This window comes from Salvia splendens, chromosome 13 (assembly GCF_004379255.2).
Source record: "Salvia splendens isolate huo1 chromosome 13, SspV2, whole genome shotgun sequence".
NCBI lineage: Eukaryota > Viridiplantae > Streptophyta > Magnoliopsida > Lamiales > Lamiaceae > Salvia > Salvia splendens.
Genome location: NC_056044.1, coordinates 1,207,071 through 1,234,148, shown reverse-complemented (window position 1 = coordinate 1,234,148; position 27,078 = coordinate 1,207,071). Strand labels below are relative to the sequence as shown.

The following is a 27,078-nucleotide window of genomic DNA, read 5'->3' as shown; positions in this document are numbered from 1 at the left end:
TTAGTCAATTGACTGATTTGGTAGTTGGTACTGTCGAATACATATTATGAAGAATACAATTTCTAAATTAGTGTAATATTTTAGCGGATTATATGGCAGCATATGCATGATGATACAGTGCTGACTTTGTAGAGATTAGCCACAAAACAACCATTTTCATTTTAACAATTGCATTCCACAAATTTCAAACAATTGATTTGCACCACCGGTGTCTCTTAATATTTTATATTGAGCCATGGCAACATATGCTGCAGCGTTTTCTCTTAGGATTACTAAAGGGATCAAACCACCATGCATTCACATTATCGGGACCTCTTTGTATACATCGCATACTGAGATGACTAATCTAATAGGAACAAGCCGAAATACAAAAGAGTATTATAAGATTACAAGTAATCTATGTACAATTATACAAATAGGAAACCCTAGCTACAAGTAGACTGATTACCAAGCTCCATCCAATGAGTATACCTGCACACTAAGTAGCAATGTTAGTAACACAAGAAATTGATCCTTACACGATCAGGAAAAAGTTACAGAAGAAATCGACTAAGGATGAATAAAGTAGAGATATGGCTCAGGTCACAACAACGACTACACCAGGCCAAGAACCTCCACATACGCTTCAACCACAAGTCACAAGGTGAGAAACTGTCAAACACTGGAGTCAGAAACCCTAGTCTCACCGACTACCGCCAGTTCATTCAGCAAGGCTCACAAACACACAAATCTCACTGATCTCACAAAAGTTTCACAAGTTCTCGCACTCTAACCACCAAACACAGTCGGATCTGAAACCCTAGGTTAGATCCAACACCAATCTCTAAAGGAAACCGAGAGAGTAACCTAACTCAAAATCTTCACCGATAGATCTAACTAATACATAGATTCATCGGAGGAACCAGAAGATCGGAGGAGATGACCGGCGGTAACCGCCATAGGTGTAGAGTGAGAAAGAAGAGAGAAGGCAGAGAGAAATCTCCAGAGAGTGAGAGAGAGAGAGATAGAGAGAGAGAGATGTAACTGAATGAATTGAGATAGGAAACGACGCATTACACATAAAGCATACTCACTAACTCAGACCTGAGATCAACGGCTAAAGTTAGAGATCCGGGTGATGAGGACACGTGGCGGTTTGAGACACGAGGTAACGGGCGGGGCAAGCAGCTGGGTTGCCCACACACAATTAGATGGGCCGAAGCATTTAATAATAAGGAGTAGCCCAATCAATTAAATACATAGGTCCAAACCAATTAGTCCATAACATTTCAACAATTACAATTCAGCATATTTTCACAATCGTCTCGTATTTTGCTGGCTCCCCCCTCTTCAGAAATCCTTCAGCTGGCCTTCGAGGCCACGTCTGGTTTGCAGGAAGTTCAAACCGGACGACACCACCTATAGCAAGAACATGATGGAGGTGAATGCTTTGGATGAACGAATCAAAGAGGCTACATGGGAATTCAAAGATTTACTAGAATCCAATTCGTTGATCAAGTTCTCCCACAACTTGAAAGCTTGCTAGGTGTCAAGGGAGATCACTTGCCTTTCCATGTTGACCTGCAGAATATGAAAAAGTTGATGGATCGTGGGTACTATTTTTATATATTAGTTTTACAATAAAATGTAAGTGAGAATGAGTTAGTGTAATATGAGTAGGGCTAGCAATTTTCGACACGACGTGATAATTCGACACGAATCCGCACGAAATTATTGGGTTGGGGTCAAGTCTTATTGGGTCCGTGTCCTTATCGGGTTGACCCATTAAGAACCCGATAATTTTGCAAAACAGAGAGGCAAATCGAAGGAAAAGCAAAATCGTGGAAGATCAAAATCCAGAGGAAGGAGACAATCCAAGAAGGATTTGGATCAAGTTAAATGTTGGAATTGTGATGAGTTTGGGCATTTTAGAAATCAGTGTGAGGCATCGAAGAAATATAAGAATAAGGATCAGAAAGAGAAAAAGACAACAAACGTTACCATGTCTGATGACGATGGCGAGGTGTTGGTCCTAAGTGTGAGTAGTCCAATGGAATCGTGGGTATTGGATTCTGGAGCATCGTTCCATTCATGCAGCAATGTGGAGATAATGGAAAACTACGTTTTTGGCGATTTTGGGAAAGTACATCTGGCAGATGACGAGCCCTTAGATATCGTGGGAAAGGGAAACGTGAAGGTAGTGACATCTAATGGACACATTCCTGGATTACAGAGAAATCTGATTTCGATTGGGCAGCTTGATGCAGAAGAGTACACGGTGATGTTTGGCTGCCACAATTGGAAGATTACAAAGGGATCTATGATAGTAGATCAAGGTAAGAAGGATGGTAGGTTGTATACCACAACTAACTCCAAAGATTGCATTGATCTTGCAAGTGAAGCAAATAATGCAGATTTGTGGCACTGTCGTCTTGGCCACATGAACGAGAAAGAGATGAAGATAATGTGCTCAAAAGGTTTACTGCCCGGCCTGAAAACTGTTGAAGTTGGCTGGCGAAACTTGGAAAGAGGTGAAAACGCGATTAGAATGCGGATCAAGTTATATAGAATGATAACCGAACCGATCAGATCAGTTAGCAAATTGTCGTTGCCACTTAATCACTGCAGTCTTGCTCTCGCTCTTTCTTCCTTGCCAAAGTAATTTATAAACTCCCAATTTTGCACAACTTTAACAGTAAAGCGGCAAGTTCAAGGTCGATCCCACAGAGAAGTTGGTGTGTCGAGTGTGTGAGTAGTGAACAGGGGGGTTGGCTGCTGCCACGCTTTAACTTGGGAGTTTTTAACTATTGTCCTTACTCTAGGCAGAATTTAACTAGCTAGCTTGATCAATGGAACTTTAACTACTGGGTCAAGCGAATTGCAGTGAACAGCAGAAAAGTAAATGCGAGGATGTAAACGAAAATAACTTTGATTAAACTAAAAACTGAGTACAGCGTGAAATTTAAACTAAGCTAACACTTCGGAAGCTAAGAAAGCGGTAAAAACTGAGAAGAATCTCAGCGGGAAACTTAAGACAACGCTAACAGAAATGAGTATTCTGCAGCGGTATCCTTGCCACCCTCCTCAACCACTTGAGCTAGGGGGCTTGGATTTCTATCCCCTTTTGTTTCCCTTGACAACTTCATCTCTTTGACCATTTTTCCTCATGTGATATGAAACTTTGAATTTGGTTTTGAGGCTTCAAAGAATGGGTAAGGGTGTTTGGGCTCAAAGTGGTTAACTAAGGGATGTCTTGATTAGTGAGGCGGGTTTTTGGAACGAAGGACATAAACGGCTCAAGTGGTTAAGTCCTAATGCCTTTAGTCCTTACTACTTGTGCAATTTTCATCTCAATACTAAAAGTCAGCCACTCGTAAAAATATCTTTTGTAAGAATAGTAGAAAGTGTTCTACTTTTGGCTTATAACTCACATATAGAGAGGCTTCACAGTTGGTTTAGAAATTGAGCGTTTCCATCATACTTGAGTCGTTCAAATTGATCAAGTTTTTTGCAATCAAGTTTTACATGTGAGCATACTGAATCCTTTTTCTAACTCTCCCAAAAAGTAATCAAGTCTTCCATTTATCCAATTTCATGCATATTGCCTATTTAATTACTAACTGGAATTTTGAAAATTTTAGCATGTATGATTCTACTGTAACTAACCCGTTCCCCCTCCTCACTGCATATGAACTCGTCCTCGAGGGACTGGATGCAGTGGAAAAAAGGGTTAGGCATAGGCGGCGGCACAACAACAAGGGAAACTTCTCACACTTAGACCAGGCTAAGTGTGAGACAGTGCCAGCAATCAACACATGCTAATATAGAAAAAACATAACACATAGACGAAACAAAACACAACTCCCATAAACTTCTCACACTTAGTCCAGACACAGGACTAAGTGTGAGAGCGGAGTCAAAAACACAATTTACACAAAGAAACAGGGTTAAGGGTGATACTACTGCCTTCTAGATTGTTGAATCAGGGGAATGTTGCGCGCTTTCCTTATCGCCTCCATACTCAGGCCTTCCTTATTTGCCTCTAAGGCTTCGCGTGTGTCGGAGCTCTTCCTCCTTGGTATTCTTATTCCTTTTCTCCTTCGTGGAGAGAAGCATGCTGGCGCGTTAGTAAGCCCCATACCTTGGTTGGTATGGTGGCCCATTTTAGGGGGAGGAAGGATACTTTCTCCTCCCCCCCCTCCTCTTACTACCTTCCTCTGCTCTCACCTGGTTGCTTCCACAGTCTTGCTTGCTTCAATGACTGCTCCGGTCCCTTTGTTTTCTCCTCATCCGCTTGCTGCCTTGAACCCTCAGCTTCAAGAAGCAGCTGGTTCATTGTCCGGTGGCTCGTCCTTCTCGGAATGGAGTCATCCTCTATAGTCGAAGAAAGATTACATTCTGCCTCCTTTCGTCGTAGTAGGAGATCACTGGGAAGAGGCAACCCTTCTGCTGGTGGTGGCGGAGCAAGGTCCTTAGACCGAGAAATTCTTAGGCGAGCATTTAGGGCGGTGTAAATCTCCACGAGGTCAGCGCCGGTGGGAAAACTTCTGAGTAAGGAGTCCACACGCCTTATGTCAGCGGGGTCCACATATTGGAGTGGGCCGATGAATCTAGGAGGCAATAATGGGGCTCTGGTGGTTGGTGGTCTGGGTGGCAACAAGGGCCTCTGATTATCACTGTTGATGCCGGCTCCTGAAGAAAACGAGGAAGTATTGGAAGTCTCGAGTTGATTGCCCTGCATTTCTTTCTGATTTGAATTTAGATGAGGATAGCACAAAGGTTCTGAAGGTAGTTGATGGAAAGTGAGATCCGGAAGACCCCCTTTTATACTCAAACTCCGACTGTTGAGATTTCCGCCTGTCGAGATCTCTGCAACTTTTCGCGTTCCAGCGCGCCTTTTCAGAATGCCAGGTGGCAAAGCTTCTCCAATACGCTTACTTCCTCTCTCGAGGACGTCCTTTCATTTCAATAGTCGGCGCCGCCTGACACCTCTCTAATTACTGCGCACGTCTTATCATCACCTGTTCTTATCAACTCACTCACTGCACCACCAATTAAATTCAAATTGCACTGATCACGTGGACCATTAAATCCCGATGACAACTCACATAATTCCACTTGATCAGTTTCTTTCCTCCACTTCCGACTTTTGATTAACTAAGAAAAACTTAACACACTAAAAAAACTATTTACACTAACAAGGATTTGACCGGGTTTCCTTGGAATGTCACTTGATTAGATTAAGAGATTTAGAATTTGTTGCTTGATCAAGCAGACTATCCATGAATACCCGATCACTCCTTCTACCTGTTTACTGGCGTGAGCGAGGCATTGGTAGTGAAATGTCGTCCACGACAAACGCCTCCATTCCGTTCCTTCCGGGTAACTCGCTTTCCTCCAAACTGTCAGTCCTTCCTACGAACTTTGCCCTTTTAGGTGCAAGTTGCTCCCAGCTTCTCTATTTACTTTGATCAACCCTCCTTTCCTGGCAGATCCGCTGTCCCTCAGACTTCGACTTGATCAGATGCAGGTGCCCTTCAGGGAACTTGTATTGAATGGCTTCCCTATTTTCTTTTTGCAGAATTCGGCGCAGGTGACTCGCCTCTATGTTTTCACATCTTTTCCTATCAACTGCTTTCCACTCAAACTCCTGTAGAAGGAGTAACCATCTGATCAAATGCGGGTTTGATCTCCTCTTCGACGATAGGTATTTGATGGCCGCATGGTTTGTATACACCATCACTTTGGAACCAAGTAGGTGCTGTCTGAACTCCCCAAATGCAAAGACTACTAATAGCATTTCTTTTTCGGTCACATCATAGTTCCTTTGCGCCTGACCCAATGTTTTTAATGCGTAGAGGAAAACATAACTTTTCCCTTGGATTTTCTGACTTAGTATTGCTCTCACAGCACAGTTACTAGTCTTACACATCACCTCAAATGAGTGATTCCAGTCAGGGCCGCGTATTATAGAATAACTCATCAATCGATCTTTCAGAAATGGGAACGCGGCCTTGCAGACATCAGAAAATTTAAACTTTACGTCATCTTGTGGAAGCTTCGTCAGGATCTGGGCTCTCCCGGCGAAATCCTTGATGGGTCCTCCATGGGCCTCGGCGTGCCTTAACAAGGCTCTGATCTCCTCCTAGTTAATAGGGTACGGAAGTTTTGCCACATGTGTGTGCCTTGCCATGACTGTTCGAGGGTCCGACCAGTTTGAACTTCGCTTCTTGGACATCAGATGGGGTTGATGTTGGAAGAGTAGTTTTTCCTGTTTCTGCAATCTTGGTTCGACTGGTTTGTGATCTGTCTGTCTGGACAGGTTCTTGAAAGCCATCGGCGATGCTGGTATGGAAAGTAGTTGTCTTGTAAGCGAGGGGTTCTTCTTCAGTATTCCTTTTAATGGGGCGGCTTGGTCAGGTGGTTTCTCGACCTTTCTTGGTTGAGTAATCTCTCTTGCCTCGGCTGGTTGTGACGGCTGGCAAAATTCCATAATTGCCCTTCTAATGGCTTGATCATCCATTGCTCCAGTTATTGTCGTATCAAACCATTCTGCTGCCTCTCTCTTGAGCTGTTCACCTTCAGCGGAACCAGAGGGTGGCTCTTCGAAGGATTCCTTTTTCGGATACTTCTGTTTCCGAGGGCTGATAGCGTCTCCTGTTTGTATGCTCTCTCTGTCCTGTGGCCTTCTTGCAGCTTCATTAATGCCGACTGTAAGTCGCTCTCCTTTAAACTCCAGATTAATTATCCCATGGCGGACGTCAATGACTGTGTTGGTGGTGGATAGGAAAGGTCTCCCCAAAAGGATTCCAATAGACTCCTTCGCTCCTGGTTCCGTCATTTTTATAACAAAGAAGTCGGCGGGATACATAAATTTGTTCACCTTGACGATTTCATCTTCTAGAACTCCCTCGGGGTAAATGCAAGACACGTCTGCTAGCTGTATTTCCATATTCGTTTTAACGAGCTTAGCATTCTCCAGCTTCTTGTATATAGAATATGGCATTATATTGATGGAAGCCCCTAGGTCGCACATCGCGTGCTCTATTTGAACGTTTCTGATGGAAATAGGGAGCATAAATACCCCTGGGTCAGTTCTCTTGGGGAAAGATCACCCTAAACCCTAAAGATCACCAGGTTGGATTATACCGGTCACTTTTTCTGCTTCGACTCTCCTTCTCTTTTCAGCAACCTGTTCACGGATGTTAGACTCTTCTTTCGTTGTAACTTGATCAAGGGCGCTGTATTCAAAGTTTTTATTGTGATTGGTCCTGGGTGCTGGAAAACTTGCAGTGGAGCTTTGATAAACTCCTTCTGATTTCAGAGAGACTGTGTTGACATTCTCTCACCCCGCGGGTGGTTGCACTGTAGCCGGAATCTTCCCTTCATTGCCTCTCAGCTCGCCCAGTGACATGGCGACCTGAGATAACTGCTTCGTAAGCATTTCTAATGCAGCTCTCTGTTCTCTCTGGGCTTCCTGTATTTCTTGCACAGCATCATGAGGCTGGTGTGGAATCATCATATCCCCTGGACCTTCATTTTGCTGCCTGTTATTTCTCTGATTAAATCGGCCACCCCCATGGCCTTGCTGGTAGAAACCGGAGGGTCCATACTGTCCTGGTTGGTCTTGGGAAAGATGATTTTGTTGGTTTCCTCTTTGGTACTGCGGGACATAATTCACCAGTTGATTGTTTGACTGTCTTCCCTGGTTGTTAAACTGAGGGCCTTGGTGTTGGTACCCCCATTCTCCTTCCTGCTGTCGGCTTGACCAGTTAGGTGGTCCTCCACTTGACCAGTTCCCTTGAGGTCCACTTGACCAACCTGCCTGACCTCCCTGCATTCTATTCGCTCCAGTGTTTGGTCTATCCAAGATTCGAGCATGCCAATTGGACTGCCCGTCAGAGGATAGTACATGATGTGTCGCGGTTTGTTGTGGTTGGCTTTGATTCTGATCAGTCCATCTGAAGTTGGGGTGGTCCCTCCACGGAGCATCTCTCTGCTTCCCCTGGATCCAGTTGCCATTTGCGTTCCAGTGGCCTACGGCATTTACTTGCTCTACCTCAGGGGGAAATTCGCAGTAATAGTAGTGATGCTCTTCTGGCGGCGGTGGTTGTGGCACATACTGTGTTTCCTTCGGTGCAGGCGGTGGCAGAGGTCTCGTTTTTTCTACAGCTTCCAGCAGTTTCTTCTTCATCTGCTTGAATCGAGCCTCCAGCTTTTCATCGTTGCGCGCCTCTACTGCGTGCACTGCTCCTCTCCTGTACTGCCCTCGAGATGTTTCGTACGACCGCTTAGCCTCAATCAGCCTCTCCAAAATATTCTTAGCTTGGCTAAAAAGGGTTTTTGAGAAATCCCCTTGTGCTGCGAGGTTGAGGTCGTTCTTGCTCTCCACAGTGAGTCCGCCATAGAAGATCGAGTAGATCTCCTTCTCTCCCAGCTTGTGGTTAGGGCATGCTTGAAGCAGCCCTTGGAACCTATCCCAGTACTGGCCGAGGAGCTCGTCATACTCCTGTCTGGCTTCTTTAATTTCCCTTTTCAGGGCACTTGTTTTTTATGCTGGAAAGAAACGATCGAGGAATATCATGCGGAATTCGGCCCAAGTCCTGATGGATCCTTCTGGCAGCCTAGACAGCCAGACACCGGCGTCCCCCTTCAAAACGAAGGGAATAACCTTAAGCCTGTAATCTTCGGATGTGGATCCAGCTGGCACGGGCTGAATATCACAGTATCGGCAGAATTCCTCCAGAAAAGCATACAGACACTCCTTCGAAATGCCGTAGAAGTGGGACAAAACGACCAGTACTCCTGATTTGATTGCGATGGTCCGCATCCCAGAAGTAGCGGCGATGGCATGTGTCGGCTCTCTCTCATCATGAGCGTGTAGAGAGCCGATTCCCGAGTCGTCAGGGACAAGGGCCATTTTTACTTCTGCTTGTTCAGGTGGTGGTGGGTTTGTGTTCTGCTCGACGGCTGCTACTGCTTCTAATGCTGCTCTGTAACGAGTGGTGACAACTCCGGCTTCCTGGACTCTCCAATGAACGTTAGTCTCTTTATATAAAAAGGGATGATTCCAGTGTCCGCCGCATTGGTACCTTCTCATCAACAGTGAAAAACAAAAATTGAGAAAACAAGGAAATAAGATTATATACACCTACGCATTACACACAAACATAAAATAACACCATGCTTCCCCGGCAACGGCGCCATTTTGGCAGGACTTGGAAAGAGGCGAAAACGCGATTAGAATGCGGATCAAGTTATATGGAACGATAACCGAACCGATCGGATCAGTTAGCAAATTTTCGTTGCCACTTAATCACTGCAGTCTTGCTCTCGCTCTTTCTTCCTTGCCAAAGTAATTTATAAACTCCCAATTTTGCACAACTTTAACAGTAAAGTGGCAAGTTCGGGGTCGATCTCACAGAGAAGTTGGTGTGTCGAGTGTGTGAGTAGTGAACAGGAAAGTTGGCTGCTGCCACGCTTTAACTTGGGAGTTTTTAACTATTGTCCTTACTCTAGGCAGAATTTAACTAGCTAGCTTGATCAATGGAACTTTAACTACTGGGTCAAGCGAATTACAGTGAACAGCAGAAAAGTAAATGCGAGGATGTAAACGAAAATAACTTTGATTAAACTAAAAACTGAGTACAGCGTGAAATTTAAACTAAGCTAACACTTCGGAAGCTAAGAAAGCGTAAAAACTGAGAAGAATCTCAGCGGGAAACTTAAGATAACGCTAACAGAAATAAGTATTCTGAAGCGCTCCCTTCGGTCGCCCTTTTAACTAAGCTATCTAAGCTAAGCTAGAGAACTGAACCAAACTAAGCTAGAGAACTGAACTAAACTAGATAACTAAGCTAAGCTAAACTAGACGGAAAGTAAAGTCTCGGATCCCCCTCTTGTGGTGGCACATCATCTATTTATAAGCTCGATTCGACTCCCAGCTGGATAACGATCTTGACAGGGAATATTCGCTCATTCTGAGAGTGAGCGACTCATTGATTGCTACGTGTTGTTCTTCTAGAATGACGACGCTTTTTGGTAACAGATTTGTATAACAGCTTCTTCCTTGCGTTCTCATATTCCGGCACGTGTCCCCTTCTAGAACGTCGTCCTTGATAACAGAATGGTGCGCCATATCCAGCTGATTTCCTCACGTGTTCTTCTTTTAGAAACCAGCGATCCCCACCTAACTGCTTGATCGCTTCCCCTTGATCAACTCCCCCGATTCTTGGCCTTTTTTCGCCTTTTGTACTTGCTTGATCAGTTCGGCCTTGCTGCCTTGGTCAAGTAGCATTTCTGCACATTTTAACACTTGTTTTGCGCGATAAACCGATCAAGTAGTATACATTTTACCCTTAAACCGATGCATGAAATGAGCCTTATCATTGGCCTATGCGAGGATTGCGTATTTGGGAAACAGAAAAAGGTGAGTTTCTGAAGGGGAGGCAGAAAATTGAAGACATAGAAGTTGGAGTTGGTCCATAGTGATCTATGGGGACCAACACCTGTGAAGTCCCTGGAGGCTCTGAATATTATATGACATTCATCGACGACTCCACTTAAAAGGTATGATTTTATTTTCTGAAGAGTAAATCCGATTCGTTTGATGCTTTCAGGAAGTGGAAAGCCCTTGTTGATACTGAAACCGGGCTAAAGGTGAAGTGTCTAAGATCCGATAATAGAGGAGAATATGAACTTGTAAAGTTCAAGGAGTTTTGAGCCGAGAATGGAATTCGCATGGAAAAGACTGTGAAAGGAACTCCATAGCAGAATGGAATCGCAGAGCGCATGAACAGAACGTTGAATGAGTGAGTAAGATGCATGAGGTTGAAAAGTGGATTGCCAAAGAATTTTTGGGCAGATGCAGTCAACACAGTTGCATTCCTAATCAATAGAGGTTCATCAGTTCCGTTGGAGTTTCTGATACCTGAGGAGGTTTGGACAGGAAAAGAGGTGAATCTATCTTTCCTATGTATCTTTGGTTGTGTTGCTTATGCTCATGTTAGTTCTGTTGAGATAAGTAAGTTGGATGCCGAATCTGTTAAGTGTACGTTCATTGGTTATGGAGGCGATGAGTTCGGTTATAGAACCTGGGATGAGCAGAATCGTAAGGTTATTCGCAGCAGAGATGTTGTTTTAAATGAACATGTATTATACAAGGATAGATTGGAGGCGTCGAGTTCCAGCAGTTCTGAGCCCCAAGTGGTCGAGTTAGACATCTCAAACTCAAGTGGGAGCAAGGAGAGTCAGAATGCTGAAGAGGTGCTCGAAGAAGAACCAAGTAGTCCACCACCAATAATTCCGCTGCCTAAACAGACTAGAGAGCGACATGCACCTGATAGGTACCCGCCCTCTAATTTCTATTTGTTACTTACTGATGGTGGTGAACCTGAGTGTTATGGAGAGGCAGGAAAAGACCCTGATAAACGAAGGTGGAAAATTGTCATGGATGACGAGTTTGCCTCTCTTCTCCTGAATGGCACATGGGAGCTTGTGGAACTTCGAAAAGGGAAAAAGGCATTGCATTGCATTGCAAGTGAGTCTATCGAATCAAAGGTGAAGCTGATGGTAGCAAGCGCTACAAGGCTAGGCTGGTTGTCAAGGGATTTGAGCAACGATACGGTATTGATTATACAAATGTTTTCACTCCTGTTGTGAAACTTACTACTATTCGTTTAGTGTTGAGTATGGTAGTTGCAGAAAATCTATTGTTACATCAGATGGATGTAAAGACGACATTCCTTCATGGTGATTTGGAGGATGAGTTGTACATGACACAGCCTGAGGGATTCGTAGTAAAAGGAAAGGAAAATCTTGTGTGCAAGTTGAAGAAGAACTTATATGGTTTAAAGCAAGCTCCAAAGCAGTGGTACAAGAAGTTTGATGGATTTTATGATGGAGATTGGCTATAAAAGATGATACGTTGACCATTGTTATTACTACAAGAGGTTTGACAAGACCTATCTTATCCTATTATTATATGTTGATGATATGTTGATCGCATGATGTGATCAAAAGGAGATGGATAAGTTGAAAAGACAATTGTATGAACGATTCTCCATGAAAGATCTTGGAGAGACTAATCAAATTTTGGGCATGAGAATCAAGCGTGACAAGGCGACAGGAAAATTGTATCTTTCGCAAGCTGCTTACATTGGTAAGGTTTTGGAAAGATTCAACATAGATAATTCGAAGACAGTAAGTGTGCCTTTGGGCAGTCACTTCAAGCTGTTGAAGAAGGAGTCGTCGGGTATAAAAGAAGAACGTGCTGAAATGATGAAAGTTTCGTATGCTTCAGTAATTGGTAGTATTATGTATGCAATGGTGTGTACGAGGCCTGATATTGCACAAGCAGTGGGAGTAGTGAGTCTGTTCATGGGTGATCCGGGCAAGCAATATTAGGAAGCAGTTAAATGGATCCTTCGATACTTGAGAGGTACTACAGAAAGAGTTTTATGTTTCAATGGCAAGAATGTCGAGCTGGCAGGTTATGTGGATGCAGACTTGGAGTACAATAATCTTGATGGGAGAAGAAGCACAATCGGGTATGTATTTACTTATGGTGGTACTGCTATTTTATGGACTACTAAGTTGCAGAAGACCGTTGCTTTGTCTACTACGGAGGCTGAATATGTAGCTGCGACGGAGGCAAGCAAGGAGATGGTGTGGTTGCAGAGTTTCTTAGATGAACTTGGGAATGAGAACAAGAGTAGCATACTCTACAGTGATAGTCAGAGTGCTATTTTCTTGGCAAAGAATCCAGCGTTTCATTCTAGGACAAAGCATGTGGAGTTGAAGTATCATTACATTCGACACCTATTGGAGATGAAAATCCTGCAACTTGAGAAGATACTTGGAAGTGAGAATCCAACAGACATGTTTACTAAGGTGGTGACCTTAGAGAAATTGAAGTTATGCATAGCTTCAATTGGCCTTGGAACTTGAAGAGAAGGTTAGGCAATGCTAAGCGGATGCAGGGATGAGATCACGAGGATATGGTTGTTTAGGAGTTGTTAGTCTCCAAGTGGGAGATTGTTAATTATGGAGCCTAAAATATCTCCTACCATATTTAGGATTTGTTTTCTTGAAGTGTATTTCCTTGTGATAGATTTATTGCTTAGAAGATATTTCCTTATGGAATATGTTTCCTAGTTTGACTAGAATAGGACTCTCTATTGTGCTTATAAATAGAGGTGCTCCTCATTGTAAAATCATCCTGAAATTATATAGTGAAATCCCTGGTTTGGCATCGCCCCCAGACGTAGATACACATTTATCGAACTGGGTAAATAATTTCTTGTGTTCATTCTCCTTCATATTCGTGATTGCCTGTGTTTATTTCCCAACACTTTTCCCAAGCTATGACTACTTACCTCAATATTTAAATATGTTTTTTCTCTATTTGGGAGCTTTCTCTCCATATAGAGATATCATAATGATCAAACTCTTAAGTCAGTTTAGGGTCGAGGGGATTCTTGAGCAGAATGGAAAAATAGCTTTGAAAGATTTTATGTACGAATGCTCGGGGAAGCTCGTTAAATTGTATCATCTTGCTCTACATGAATACAATAGAAAATCTTGGTTTTCAAAGAACGAGTTTCACGTGCATTCTTGTCGGCAACACGTTTGTAAGAAAGAAGCTAGTAGGATCAAGTGTTTGCATATTTTACAAAGTTGTGATGATGTTATGAATTATCAACGTCGGTTGTGTGTCCATTGCAACACTTTATTTTCCTTCAAGCAAGTGTATGATTCAATAAAAAGTGATTGCGCACCCACCACCCATTCTCTCCTTTGTTATGGTCCTTACCACAAATATCTGGTGCCCATACATGCCATGGATTTCAAGTTGCTCAAGGTACTAGATGCTCTTGAGATCCGATTTTACCATATCCCTCTTGGAATTCTAAAACTTGTTTGCCTACATTATCTTGCCCTCACTTGCAATGGAGAGCTCCTACGTCCATATCGAACCTTTTTCTCCTTCAAACCTTGATTATTGACCAGCATATGAACATTACAAAGCATGGAAAACAGTCATATATACCTGTGGAAATATGGCATATGAAAGAACTACAACATATTGAGATATATGGAAGAGATCTACCAACCCCTAATTCTAATGCTAATTTGGACAAACTCTCCTATCTTATAGGTGTGAGTGCAAAGAGTTGCACTAGAGAAATTCTAAAAAGAATTCATAAGTTGGAGAGATTAGATATTATAATGGAGTTGAAGCCTTATAGTGATGACGATGATAGCAACCCATTGAGTGACTTGGATTGTATCTCATAAGAATTCCAAAATTAGGACGTACTCGCATATATTGTAGTGAACCCTGAGATGAAGTATAAGACTGTGGTTTCCCTTTCAATGTTTTCATCAAGTCATACAATATTGTGTTTGAGTGGGACAGGGTGTCCATGGAAGCACATGAATGACATTGGTTCATTGCTACCAAATCTTAAGGACCTCAAGTTATTGCTTTATGCCTTTCGAGGCCCAGAATCGGATATAGAATCAGGGTCTTTTATGAAACTTGGTACACTTGTAATTGAAGATACCGATTTGGTGCGGTGGAGACCTCAACATGGAAGCCTCCCAAGGCTTGAGCTCCTAAGCATACGGCATGGCTACAAATTACAACAACTCGAATATTGGACGCCCGATCCCTCAATAGTCACAACTCCTACAGTTGAATTGGTTGAGTGCAATCCCCCAGGTTTCTTATATTCTGCAAGGCAATTAAGACTGAACTCTCACTTTAAAGTTCACTTCTCTTTCTCATTTGGGGATTAGAAGTCATATAGCTAGACTGTCAAGACTTGGTTAACAGGTTAGTCTTCCTACTTCATTTAATTTGCATCAACCACATCAATTCATTTCTCTCTCTTTTACTGTAGTATGTGTGTTTAGGTCATTGACTGCTCTTTTTCTTACTCCTAGTTAGTCCATGAATGAGAATTTGACATCTAAAAGTGAGGGAGTTTTTTCAATGGGTTGCTACGGTTCAGATAAATAAAAATTTAATAGTCCAGCCATATTGTCATGTGGTGTACAGTCAATCACAATTGCAAAAATATTCTCTCCTCGTTTTTCTCTTTTTCTGCAATTATAATTGGTAGGACACACCACAAGTTAATATATCCTGATCACTGAATTTTTACTGATTTGTTGTTTCTGAAATTAAGTATACTGATTTGTTGGATTTGTTGAAAAACCTAAATGTTGAATTGTGTTTGTAACATATTTGTTGAAAGATATGAGTATTATTCATTCAACTTGTTCAGAGAATTACAATAGGTACGCCTCCTTTAAATAGGCCAAGGGTTACATAAAATTGGCAAGATTTGCCATAATACTCATTCCTTAATTAATTTTTTTCCTTGCTTACCTATTTTCCTTACTTACATATTTTCCTTTCTAACACTCCCCCTCAAGTTAAGTAATGGGATTACCGATACTTAACTTGCCCAATACCTCATGGAAGCTTCTTGCATCGACAGCTTTCGTGAGTATATCAGCCAACTGATCTTCAGATCTCACAAAAGGAAGTTCTACCGTCTTAGCCTCTATATTGTCCTTGATGAAATGTCGATCCACCTCGACATGTTTTGTCCGATCATGCTGAACTGGATTTTCAGATATACTGATTGCCGCCTTATTATCACAGAACAACTTACATGACTTCTGTGAGTTTAAGTTCAACTCAGTCATCAATTTCCTCAGCCACAGAATCTCAGTCAACCCACTCTTAATCCCTCGAAATTCAGCTTCTGCACTTGACAAGGCTACCACTTTCTGTTTTTTGCTTCTCCACGTGACAAGATTTCCTCCCACAAAGGTAAAATATCCAGCAGTTGATTTTCTGTCATTTGGGTTCCCTGCCCAATCAGCATCTGTGAATCCATGAATCTCTAAATGTCCATGATTCTCGAATAGAATCCCATGGTTCGCTGTCCCTTTCAGATATCGAACAATCCTCAGTGTTGCTTCCCAGTGAGCTACTTGAGGTGCATGCATAAACTGACTAACTACTCCAACTGCATAAGCTATGTCGGGTCTAGTGTGGGATAGGTATATCAATTTCCCAACTAAACGTTGATATCTCGTGCGGTGAGTGGTTTTAGCTCCTTCAACTATCCGCAGACCATGATTCTGAACCATAGGAGTATCTGCTGGCTTACAGTCCAGTAGTCCTGTCTCGGTTAACAAGTCAAGTACATATTTCCTCTGACTGATGAAGATCCCCTTCTTTGACCTTAGCACTTCTATACTCAGAAAGTACTTTAGTAATCCCAAGTCCTTCATTTCAAACTCTGCAAACAAATTCTTCCTTAGCTTGCTTATTTCCTCTTCATCATCTCCCGTGAGAATCATGTCATCTACATAGATGATGAGGCATGTAATCTTTCCTTCTCTTTTCTTCAAAAATAATGTATGATCAGAGTTGCTTTGTTCATACCCATACTTCTTCATTGCCTCATAGAATCTCCCAAACCAAGCTCTAGGTGACTGCTTTAGCCCATATAGTGTTCGTTTTAGTTTGCAAATCTTTCCTCCTTCGAAATCTCCAACATATCCAGGTGGTGGCTCCATGTAAATGGGCTTCTTCAGTTCCCCATGTAAGAATGTGTTTGTCACGTCGAACGGATGTAGTGGCCATTCCCTGACTGCCGCTATTGAGAAGAGCACTCGAATAGTACTCATTTTTGCTACCGGTGAGAATGTTTCAGCATAATCAACTCCATAAGTCTGAGTGTATCCTTTGGCCACAAGTCTCGCCTTATACCTTTCAATCGACCCATCTGGCCTCCGTTTGATAGTGAAGACCCATCTGCATCCCACAGTTCGAACTCCATCAGGTTTAAGACATACTTCCCATGTATTGTTCTTCATCAGAGCCCGCATTTCTACTAGCATTGCTTCTCGCCAGTGAGCAATTTTCATAGCCTCCTCGGCCGTATATGGGATTTCTTCTTCTTCGTAAAGTGCTGCTTCAAACGCCCTAGCCATCTCTGTTAGATTTGCTTTAGCCAGATTCGCCATAGAATATCGGCTTCTACTAATCCTCTCAGGACTGTATCTCTTAGCCGGGACCCCACGAGTAGTTCTGTTGGGGAGTATATAGCGGCCGGTATCACCATCAATTGCTGCATTCTCATTCTCGTCTACACCAAAAGTGTCAGGAGTAATAACTGTATTATCTGAGCTAGTTTCAGGAATTACCTCGGATATCACTGGAGGAGGACTCGATTCAGGCGTAGGCGGTTGAGGAGGCTCTACAGCAGATGTGACTGACTCGGCAGTGACACTAGCTTGTTCTGTTGGTTCCACGTTCGAGATACTTGGATGTGGCATCGGAAAACTGAGGGGTCCAATTTTATCACACTCCCCCTGAACAGCACTCCCCCCTGACCCCGAGGTTGGGTGTGATAGAAGTATTCACTTTCTAGAAAATTACAATTCATGGTTGTTATAACCTTCCTAGACCCCGGGTGATAGCATCGATAGCCCTTCTGATTTACCTCATACCCCAAAAAAACACATTTTATTGCACATGCAGAAAATTTTCCTCTTTCGTGTTTCGGTACATGCACATAAACGGAACAACCAAAGATTTTGAGCGGAAGTATGAGAGGTGGGGGAATATCAGTAAGGGATGCGAGAGTCTGCAAATGAGTTTTCATACCCAAAATTTTTTGTAGGCAAACGATTAATCAGGTAGACAGCAGTGGCAACAGTTTCGGGCCATAAAAATTTAGGAACATTTGAGTCAAAAAACAGGGCTCTCGTGACCTCTAGGATTATCCTATTCTTTCGTTCAGCTACACCATTTTGTTCAGGAGTGTAAGGACAAGTAGTTTGATGAACTAACCCCTTTTCTTTAAAAAAATCAGTCATGTCTTTGTTAACAAATTCCCTACCATTATCGGATCTAAGAATTTTGATCGTGGTTTGGAATTGTGTCTGGATCATTGTAAAGAAACGGGTAAATTTTTCAAAAACGTCAGATTTATGCTTCAAAAAATATACCCAAGTCAATCTAGTGCAGTCATCCACAGAAATGAGAAAATATTTAAAACCATGATCACCAACAATAGGAGCTGGACCCCAAACATCGGCATGCACTAGAGAAAAAATAGTCTTAACACGAGTATCACTTGATCTAAAGGATTGTCTGTGGTTTTTTGCCAAAACACAAGATTCGCAAGTAATATCCTTAAAATGGGAAAACTTTGGAAAAAGCATTTTTAAATAACCCGAGGATGGATGCCCCAATCTGCGGTGCCACAACCAAGCTTCCCGATTTGCAGATCCGTGAGCAAGCATCGCGGTGCCACCTTGTTGAGTAATCTCATCCACATAATAAAGACCTTGACGCTCAATGCCACGCCCAATTATCCTCCTCGTCCTGATATCCTGTAATACACAGAAATTTGGATGCATTAGTAACGTACAGTTTAATTCTTTCGTCACGTGGCTGATAGACATAAGTTTATGAGATAATTTGGGCACATAGAGGCAATTTGTGAGCTTCAGGGTTGGGGATATTTCAATGGTTCCACTCCCACCCACAGCGGTCAACTCTCCATCGGCAGTTTGAATTTGGCTTTTAGTTGCCCCATTAAATTCACAAAAATCTTTCAGATCGTAGGTCATAGTATCAGTTGCCCCACAATCAAAAATCCACTCACTCTCCTTAGGGTCAATTTTACTTTGGGCAATGCATGCAATAGGTATATTTTCCAAGGGTGCAAAATGATTTGGGCTTAAGACGGAACTTTCAGACAGTTTTGGGGTCAAACGTGGAATATAGTTTTTCTGGGGTCCTAACTGTAATTTTCCCGGGTCATATTGCATATATTCTGAACTATAAGGACCAGAAATTAAATTACTCATGCTTTGGGGTCTATTCTGAAAATCAAATTGGGGATCGGGGTTTCTCAACCCCAATCCGTTACCTCCATATGACCCGCCTCCTTTCTTCTCCGCGAAGGCTGCCTTGCCGGGCCTGCCGCCTCCACCCGGTTGAGGACCGGTATCTCCTGCTCTCCCACGGGTGTTAGTCATCTCTCTATTCCCTGCTCCTTGCAGAAATAATCCGTCTCCATCTTCGACTCCGATGGCTAATCGAGCTTTAGCCTTTTGATTTTCATCCCACCATTCCGGAAATCCAACGAGGAGGAAACATGTATCTCGAGTATGTCTTTGTTTTCCGCAATGAGAGCACCAAAATTTTGATTTGTCGGGTTTGAAACCGCCTTGGCGATTGGGCTGTTGCGCGGCAGTTCGTGGTGGTGGCTGTTTTGGTCGCGGTGGTGGTTGGTTTCTGACGGCGAACCCGTGTCCGACTTGGCCCGATGATGATCCATCGTTGATTGCGCCGGTCTGGAGATCGATGTCTGCTGCCGGCATGATTTTCAACCGCGTAGCTTCTCGTTTTACCAGACCGTATGCGGTCTCGGCTGAGGGCAACGGGGTTTCCTTGAGAATATCCCTTCGGATCCCGTCATATCTTGCATTCAAGCCTGTTAGGAATTTGAACAGCCGTCTTGTTGCTACATACGTTCGAAGTTGGCTAATCCCCTTGTCGCAGCAATCCACAGGTTGATGTTGGCATCGGTCAATTTCGACCCAGATTCCGTGGAGATGTCGCCAATATGTTTCTAGCCCATGTTCCCCTTGCACGATTCGGCCTGCCTTTTCCTCTAGATCGTACAACAGATATGGATCTGCAATACTTTCGAATGTAGTTTGTAGGCTCTCCCACAGAGCTTGCGCGGTTTGGTGATGTGCAAAGTCGACAACAATTTCTGTTTCGACGTTGTCAATTATCCATGAGAACACTGTCATATCGGCTTCCTCCCATTCTGTGTACCCCTTCATTCCAGGTTCCGACGGCTGCGGTGTACCGGTGATATACCTGTTTGCTCGTCTTCCCACGATGGCTACTCTCATCAGCCGTTTCCATAGGGGATAATTCATCCCGTTGAGTTTAACGGCTAGAGTAACATTCTTACTCATCTTTAATCGTGTCTCCTCCATATTTGGTTTCTCTTCATCGTCTGACATGTTGCAGGTTGAAAATAACCGCCTTCTTGGTCGGGAAAGGTATTAGGCTATGATGATTTTGTTATGAGCCTTTGCTCTGATATCATGTTGAAAGATATGAGTATTATTCATTCAACTTGTTCAGAGAATTACAATAGGTACGCCTCCTTTAAATAGGCCAAGGATTACATAAAATTGGCAAGATTTGCCATAATACTCATTCCCTAATTAATTTTTTTTCCTTGCTTACCTATTTTCCTTACTTACATATTTTCCTTTCTAACAATTTCTGTTGTCAATTAAATTCGTGTGAGCATTTTTCGCTAATTTCATTTTTCCTTGCTTCATCATGGCAATTCTCTCTCTCTCTCTACACAAATTGAATTATATTTACAGTATATTTCATTTTATCAGCATGCATGGCATACATTATATTAGCATCAATATAATGAAATTAGAAGATTAGATATTAACTATTGTAATTAGTAATTTTTATATCTTTTCTAGGTTACTCTTCTTTTTGGTAATTATTCTCTTTGAATATTTTGTTTCATTTTATTAATATCATAAGCCTGTATAAAAATTGGATATAGTAGTATTGAGTATGTCAAACTTTCCTTCAAAAAGTACGTAAAACTTCAACAAGATTTGAAAAACAAATAAACGTGTAAGACTTCATCCCTATAACTTAAATCAATTATTAGTTATAAGAATGTAATAATACTATTTAGCTCATAAAATAGAAAATATCGCGCATATTAATAGAGCAACAACACCAATCAAATATAGCTTAAACAGATTAATAAGCAAATCCATTTATGCTTCTCTTTTCCTTTTCAAGAACTACAACTGCATCCCAACGACGAAAACCAAAGTAACGAGAGCATTATCACAACGAGAGAGCGCTCAAGAATAAATTTCCACGAAAACATACCTGGGAATAGTGATGATTCTTGAAATGCACACAGAAGGAACTCGATGCAGATTTCCGTATAACAAAACTGGATCTGAGGAACTTTCTCGTGTAACATTCCTCGACCTGCATCACTTCAGGAGTCGTTATAAGCTCCAAACTGCAGTAACAATCCACTCTCCGGCTCTTGAATCTTGCGAAATACGAAAGGTGGAGAAAGGGAATGCAAGAAAGGCCACTGTCGATAAAATGAATGAATGAACAATATAGATCGAAACTGAACTTCACCTTAAAACACTAATGGATTCAAATCTAGTACATCTGTTTCTCAACATTTACATGATACTGTGAAACTTCTATATCAACGAGAGGAAATGTGGAAGTGGAAGACATTCGTTCATCATCTAGTAGCAACATTGCAAGGTATAGAGCATTTAAAGAATACGTTGAACAGCTTATTCAACTAGCCTAACAATATCAGTCCAAAATCGACTTTCTCGAGCAATATACCAGCAACTCCACCGTTTTAAGCAAGGGCATTGTCAGCAAGAGACTAACACAATATCTCTTTTCATGGTAAGCTTTGTTCGAAACAGGAAATTCAACCGTTTCTGGGGTCGAAAACAAAATCATGTTTCACAAAGAAGTCTCCCTACACATAAGAGCATGATATAGTAATTCACACGACATATCTTTGTACTGATAATCTGTATTCAGTTTTCTCGAGGTATGTTACAATACGTAACCTTCTTGAATGCACTTTGACTTTTTTTTTCTGAGAAGGAACTGAAGATTACCTCAATACTCCAGTTGTTGAATGCGATGCCTGCCTGACTGCGTCCGCCTCAAACTACTTAACCTTTATTTGCCGACAGAAGGTGGTGAAAGTTTCCAGAAATTCCATGAATTAAGATCTTCCTGAAACCAGAATGCCCCATGAGTTTCTATTGTTGAAGCAAGAAGTGGAATAGAAGTACTATTGTTTGAAGATTTGAAGAAAATTGTCTCAACATCATAGAATTTTATCAATATAAGGCCCGATAAAGCAAGTCACCTATCAATCTATCCAGAACCTGAAGAAAAATACACCAAAATGTTGAACGATGCTATCAATCTAAGACTAAAAATATCACATGTTCAATTCCTATACGTCTCGAAGTGCTTTTAGAACTATTTCAATAAACTAGATAAACACAAGTTGAGAAACCCCCAATAGAATATATGACAAAAAAACAGAAACAAAATTAACAATATGATAGTAGTAGTAGTTATTTTTCTCTTCTCGTAAAAGATAAATGTACAGCAAAACGAATGATGTATTTATGTTGGAAATGTTTTTCAACAAACCTGCTCACTGGTAAACATGTTGGGAAACATTCCCTTGACAAGCGCATGGAGAGACGTGTAAGACTTGGTCTCAACGTGACGGTTTACAGCAATCTCTCCCTGTAGATATTGCCACAGATTCAGAAGACATCACCAAGTCGACAGATGCAGTTGCACAATATTAAATAACCCCTCCTATTTACCTTTGGGTTTATGATAAAGATTTTCCCCAACGGAATTCCGACCTTGATGTAGCTAACCTCATCTGTGTCTCTGTTCCCAAATCCCGCATAAAATGGATGTGGATTTCTATCACGTGGAAATAATGACCTGATGTCCTGAGGAATTCACGAGTCATCAGATTATCTACCTTCTTTCATGTCCAAATGTCTTCAGTGTTATGACATCGTGTATCCGAACATACTTTCATGTTATTGTACATCGATGAATACAATATTTTCTTTTTTGAAAAAGCAACAATTAGGTTGCAAGTATTATACTCTCAGTAAATTAAGGTCATGGAAAAGATTACGGGTAACAAACCTCCAAGCAAGCAATTTTGAATTCATGAGGAGCTCTTCTAACAACTGCAAATGAGCATTATGTAATACACGATTAAAGATACTTCCAGATTCAAAAAATATCGGATGCTTAAAAGAGAAGACAATTCGTGTGTAAATAAGTATATATAGAAGGCAGAGGTAGTCAGTTACCTTCTCGAAATAGGGAAGGAAACAGTCCATCAGGTGAGATGACGACCGGTCCATCTGGTAAGGCTTTTCCATCCTGAAAGAACATATGAAGCAATTGTGTGATGTATTTGTAGAAAGATACAACCGAAATACAAGAACGCTATGATTATTAAAAAAAAAACTCAATTTTCTATTCTTATTGAGCAAACTGAACTTTTTCTTCTGTGAAAAAGTACTTCATAGTTCATACTACCTGTTTGACATTAAGAAGGAATTGTCGAGTGATGTAAGACTGAGAAATCGAACGTGCACTCAGGAAAAGTAATTGATATCCGTTCTCCTGCATCACAGCATCATAAACGATATAAAATCTCTCTTCATCTGGAAACAATCTCGAAATGATGTGACGAAGGTAAACTAAATCACAAAGGAGAGCTAGCAAAACTATTAGTGTGAAGAGTGTTTGACCACACCAGTAAATGTTAAACTCACAATGCAAACATATAAGAAGAAACAGAATTTTTTCTCAATAATCGATAACGATGAACCTTTATTGCTGTGAAGAGATGCGCGACACCTGTCTGCGACCAATCCATGCCAACCAAGGGCATGACCTGACCCAGAAGATCAGAACTGCAGCAAGCATTTATAAGAGATCAACGATAGAGAATGCTACGATCTGAATTGACGAAATGGCATCAACAATATATGGCAAACAATTTGTCTATATAACAGGATGTGAACAAATAAAAACCAGTGGCTGTCCAATTCACTACTGTGATACGGGAACTGTGGATAGAGGACATAAATTATATACCGTGTAATTGTCCCGTCAACATCAGATATCACAATTTTAGTGTCCCATCTCCACAGAAAAATCCGGGCATCAACCTGGACGTGTCAACTTCAGTCAATGCAACATCTAACATATTATAGCGAGAGGAATATAAAGAAACTTAAAACTAGACGCTTATAAATAAAAAAAAGTAAAACAAACCTGTTGCTTTCCTAGCATGGAAGTCGAGAAGGTGAATATTACCATATTCTTCCCTTCTTTTAACTGTAAGGATTGCAGCTGTTTAGATGTTGGAGTAAGTGTCTTTACTTTCTTCTTGTTTCCCTTCACTTTGGTCACATTCGTCCCGCTCTCCACGTCACTAGGTCCATTTGAAATGTCTAAGTCACTCGCCTTTTCACTAGAACACGTCACATCCGGAATTTTAGTGGCTGTTGATCTTCTGAAGTGGCCCTTTCCACCAGTTCCTAATAAAGTATCCACAGACTTCGGAGGGTATCCTGAAGAACTTCTAAAAGTCAACTTCTATAGTATTTCGTGTACAAATATGATAAACCGAAGTATTAATTGGACGTTCTAGATTACATTCATTTAATCTATTCCAATTCAAATATTGAATATCCAAATACATTCAAATAACATCTAGAGGTGATTCTAAACCAAGCAAAACAAACGGAAAATAAGGTAATAGAATTTCCTATTCTCAGTCGAGCAATTTGAATGGAGAGGATTGGTGCACTTGAGTTGTGACTCACTTACAGAAATAAAACATCTACAAGCTACAATCACTTTGACAGCCAATCGGCTTTCTAAAACCACAACATTATCGGCCATAGTACAATTAACCCAACGTATCATTTTCTTACCCGGCTTAGGAGGTTCACCAGCTGTTCTTTGAGCACCCGGCGGTTGATCATCCTTTTCTGTACATACGTCCACATCTGGATATAGTGAAGCATTTGAGAGGTGGCTGGGATCAGTTACTTCAAGAGTATTGCTTACGGAATCCATGATGGGCAAAGATCTCGCAGTTCTAATGCTTACGTTGCCAATCTCTGTAGCGCGGACATCATTAGACATAGAACTCAGTATTCTAGGGTCTAAACACACATCATTTGTATAGTCATTCGTTTCAGATTTCTCTAACGAAGAAATGGAGCAACATTTTGCATCACTCGACTCAGTGTCTTGACCAGCAACTCTTCTCATAAGTAACAAATCGGCGGCTTCTTTCCCCTCATGATCAGCTTCACTGAGTTCCAAGCGTTTCCCAGCGGGACGAAGACCATCCATGTCTCCGAAGAGGCATAGATCTTCTTCTGAAACCGTTGATGCTCCAACCGAAGGTGGAACAGTACACCTTTCGATATGGGGATCATAAACAATCTTGTCTTTATCCTCCAAAATAGTATGTCCATCCACGGGTACACCATTACTAGTTCCTCCACTCACCGACATCTTTTCTTCATGGACGACCGTGAAATAATCCCCGGAATAAAAGCATACTTCTCTGCATTCTTTATGACAAAACGGCCGAATTTTCTCTTTGGATGATCCCTCCAATTCAACGGATGAGTAGAAAGAGTGACTATTATCTCTTCCATTCTCCTCCACAGAGAAATTAGCATCGGACAAACTATTAAGCCTTGCAATACAGTCATCAATATCCGTATCAGATTTTGTAGCCTCAGAAACCACAGAACTCAGCTGCAAATCTGATTTATTTAAGCCTAATGCTGATATCACCGGTTCTAGCTTTGTCAAAGTGGTATATTCTCCTACACTGTCGACTGACGGGGAAACAGTATACTCAGAGGTAACACCATTCGCCTCGACATTGCTCTTCATAGGGCTTATTTCATCATGACTAGAGCCATCAAACAGAGGTCTTTTCTTGACTACTTTTTTCAATGTGTCTGCATCAGATAATGGCTCACAATCGTCTTTCTTGCATTTCGGCGAACCAAGATTAATAGACCACCTCAAGTCCAAGAGATCAGCCGCCATCTCAGCAACCTCTAACGATCCTTCTACGTTAGCATCATGTGCTTCTTTCCCTTGAATGGCCTCTTCTGTTGGAGATCTCCTTCCAAAAATGCCAAAAAAATTAGACTTGTGAGTGTTCGTCCTACTCAAAACCTTCTCTTCAGCAACAACGGGTTCAAACAAACCAGAATCATAGGTGCAATTTTTCGATTTCATCAGCCATCTAGGCGTCCCTTCCGTCTCCTCACCGGATGAGTGTGGAGACGAGGCTCCACACTCACCTTCCTCTGCTGCCTCAATGTCCTCCAAAAAGAAAGCCTCTCCTTTACTATCCAAGTGCATATTGAAATCCGCCTCGACATCATTCACACTAATGCCGACCACCTTCTCTTTCATCTTCAACACCCCCTGAAACTTCCCAAACTGAACATACCATGGAGAAGACTTGTAGCTCCCATCCGGCTGCTCCACCACGATTATGTCTACAGCGCCACCAAACGGATGGAAAGTCCCGGAAACCGTGTACACACTCTTACTAATGTAGCTACCTAGCTTCCCCACAGCTTGCATCTTGACAGGAACCAAACACCCCTAACTAATTCGACACTCCAAAAACCTCGAAGCAAACTAACCACAATGATCCATCAAACAATCCAAATTCTCCCAAAAATATCCACACCTCTTCAAAATCAAATACAAAACCAACAAACACCTTTAACTAACAGAATCTCCAATCACATAAAAATCACAAATTTGATACTTCAAAAACCTCAAAAGCTACCTACACTGATACATCAAACAACCCAAATGCTCCCCAAAAAAGCCCCATCTCTTTCTACCAAGCAATCCAAATCCCAACAACTACCCCATATCAAGAAATTGAATAAAGATCAAATCTTTCATACAAACCACTATGATGATCGGTGAAATAACTGCTTCCCCACACAAAAATTGAAGGAAAAAGCGGGATCAAATCATCTAATTGAAAATGCCACTCACAAAATCAAAACCGATCAAAGGGAATCCAGCTCAGGAAAGTTGGCAATTGAAGAAATGGAAACAGGAAACACTCAATGCGAACAATAAACCGCCAAAGAGTGGGCGTCGAAGAGCAGTTGGCGTCTAAACCATATTCATTTGTGGATTATTCGAATTGAGCTTCGCACATTTTAAATATATATATATAAAGATCCTAATGTAGGACCCAACTCTGTGGATAGATTAACAGAAAACACAATGCATGCAATTAAATGTTTCCATGAAGAAGAAGGAGGATTCCATGATCGAATCAGGAGTTTTTTTTTTTGTTTTTTTTAGGGATTTTTAGG

The 27,078-nt window shown here is 41.7% G+C and overlaps 1 protein-coding gene across 7 annotated transcripts; it reads right to left on the bottom strand.

Moving 5' to 3' along the window:
- Positions 1-269: 269 nt before the first annotated feature.
- Positions 270-27,078, bottom strand: LOC121762142 (phosphatidate phosphatase PAH2-like). Of its 7 annotated transcripts, none has more exons than XM_042157937.1 (12): positions 24,631-27,078; positions 23,966-24,264; positions 23,786-23,859; positions 23,517-23,601; positions 23,222-23,308; positions 22,990-23,062; positions 22,820-22,863; positions 22,480-22,614; positions 22,298-22,396; positions 21,748-21,868; positions 20,972-21,188; positions 270-471 (listed from the first exon to the last, which is right to left on the bottom strand). In XM_042157937.1, exons 1-10 carry the CDS (start codon positions 26,318-26,320, stop codon positions 21,812-21,814), a joined length of 2,643 nt encoding a protein of 880 aa, XP_042013871.1. In that variant the 5' UTR covers positions 26,321-27,078; the 3' UTR covers positions 270-471; positions 20,972-21,188; positions 21,748-21,811. The 7 variants fall into 7 exon arrangements, with proteins under 7 accessions (XP_042013871.1, XP_042013870.1, XP_042013875.1 ...); XM_042157936.1 differs by lacking the exon at positions 270-471 and adding an exon at positions 18,342-18,405; XM_042157941.1 differs by lacking the exon at positions 270-471 and adding an exon at positions 18,342-18,405 and having other exon boundaries at positions 20,972-21,076.

What these genes read in the sequence shown, in the direction of transcription:
- LOC121762142 (XM_042157937.1), bottom strand. Translation starts at nt 26,320, where the DNA reads ATGCAAGCTGTGGGGAAGCTAGGTAGCTACATTAGTAAGAGTGTGTAC. An exon ending in TCCTTCCCTATTTCGAGAAG is followed by an intron (nt 22,864 to 22,989) that starts GTAACTGACTAC and finishes GCTCATTTGCAG; the next exon opens with TTGTTAGAAGAGCTCCTCAT. An exon ending in ACATGTTTACCAGTGAGCAG is followed by an intron (nt 21,869 to 22,297) that starts GTTTGTTGAAAA and finishes TTCTGGTTTCAG; the next exon opens with GAAGATCTTAATTCATGGAA.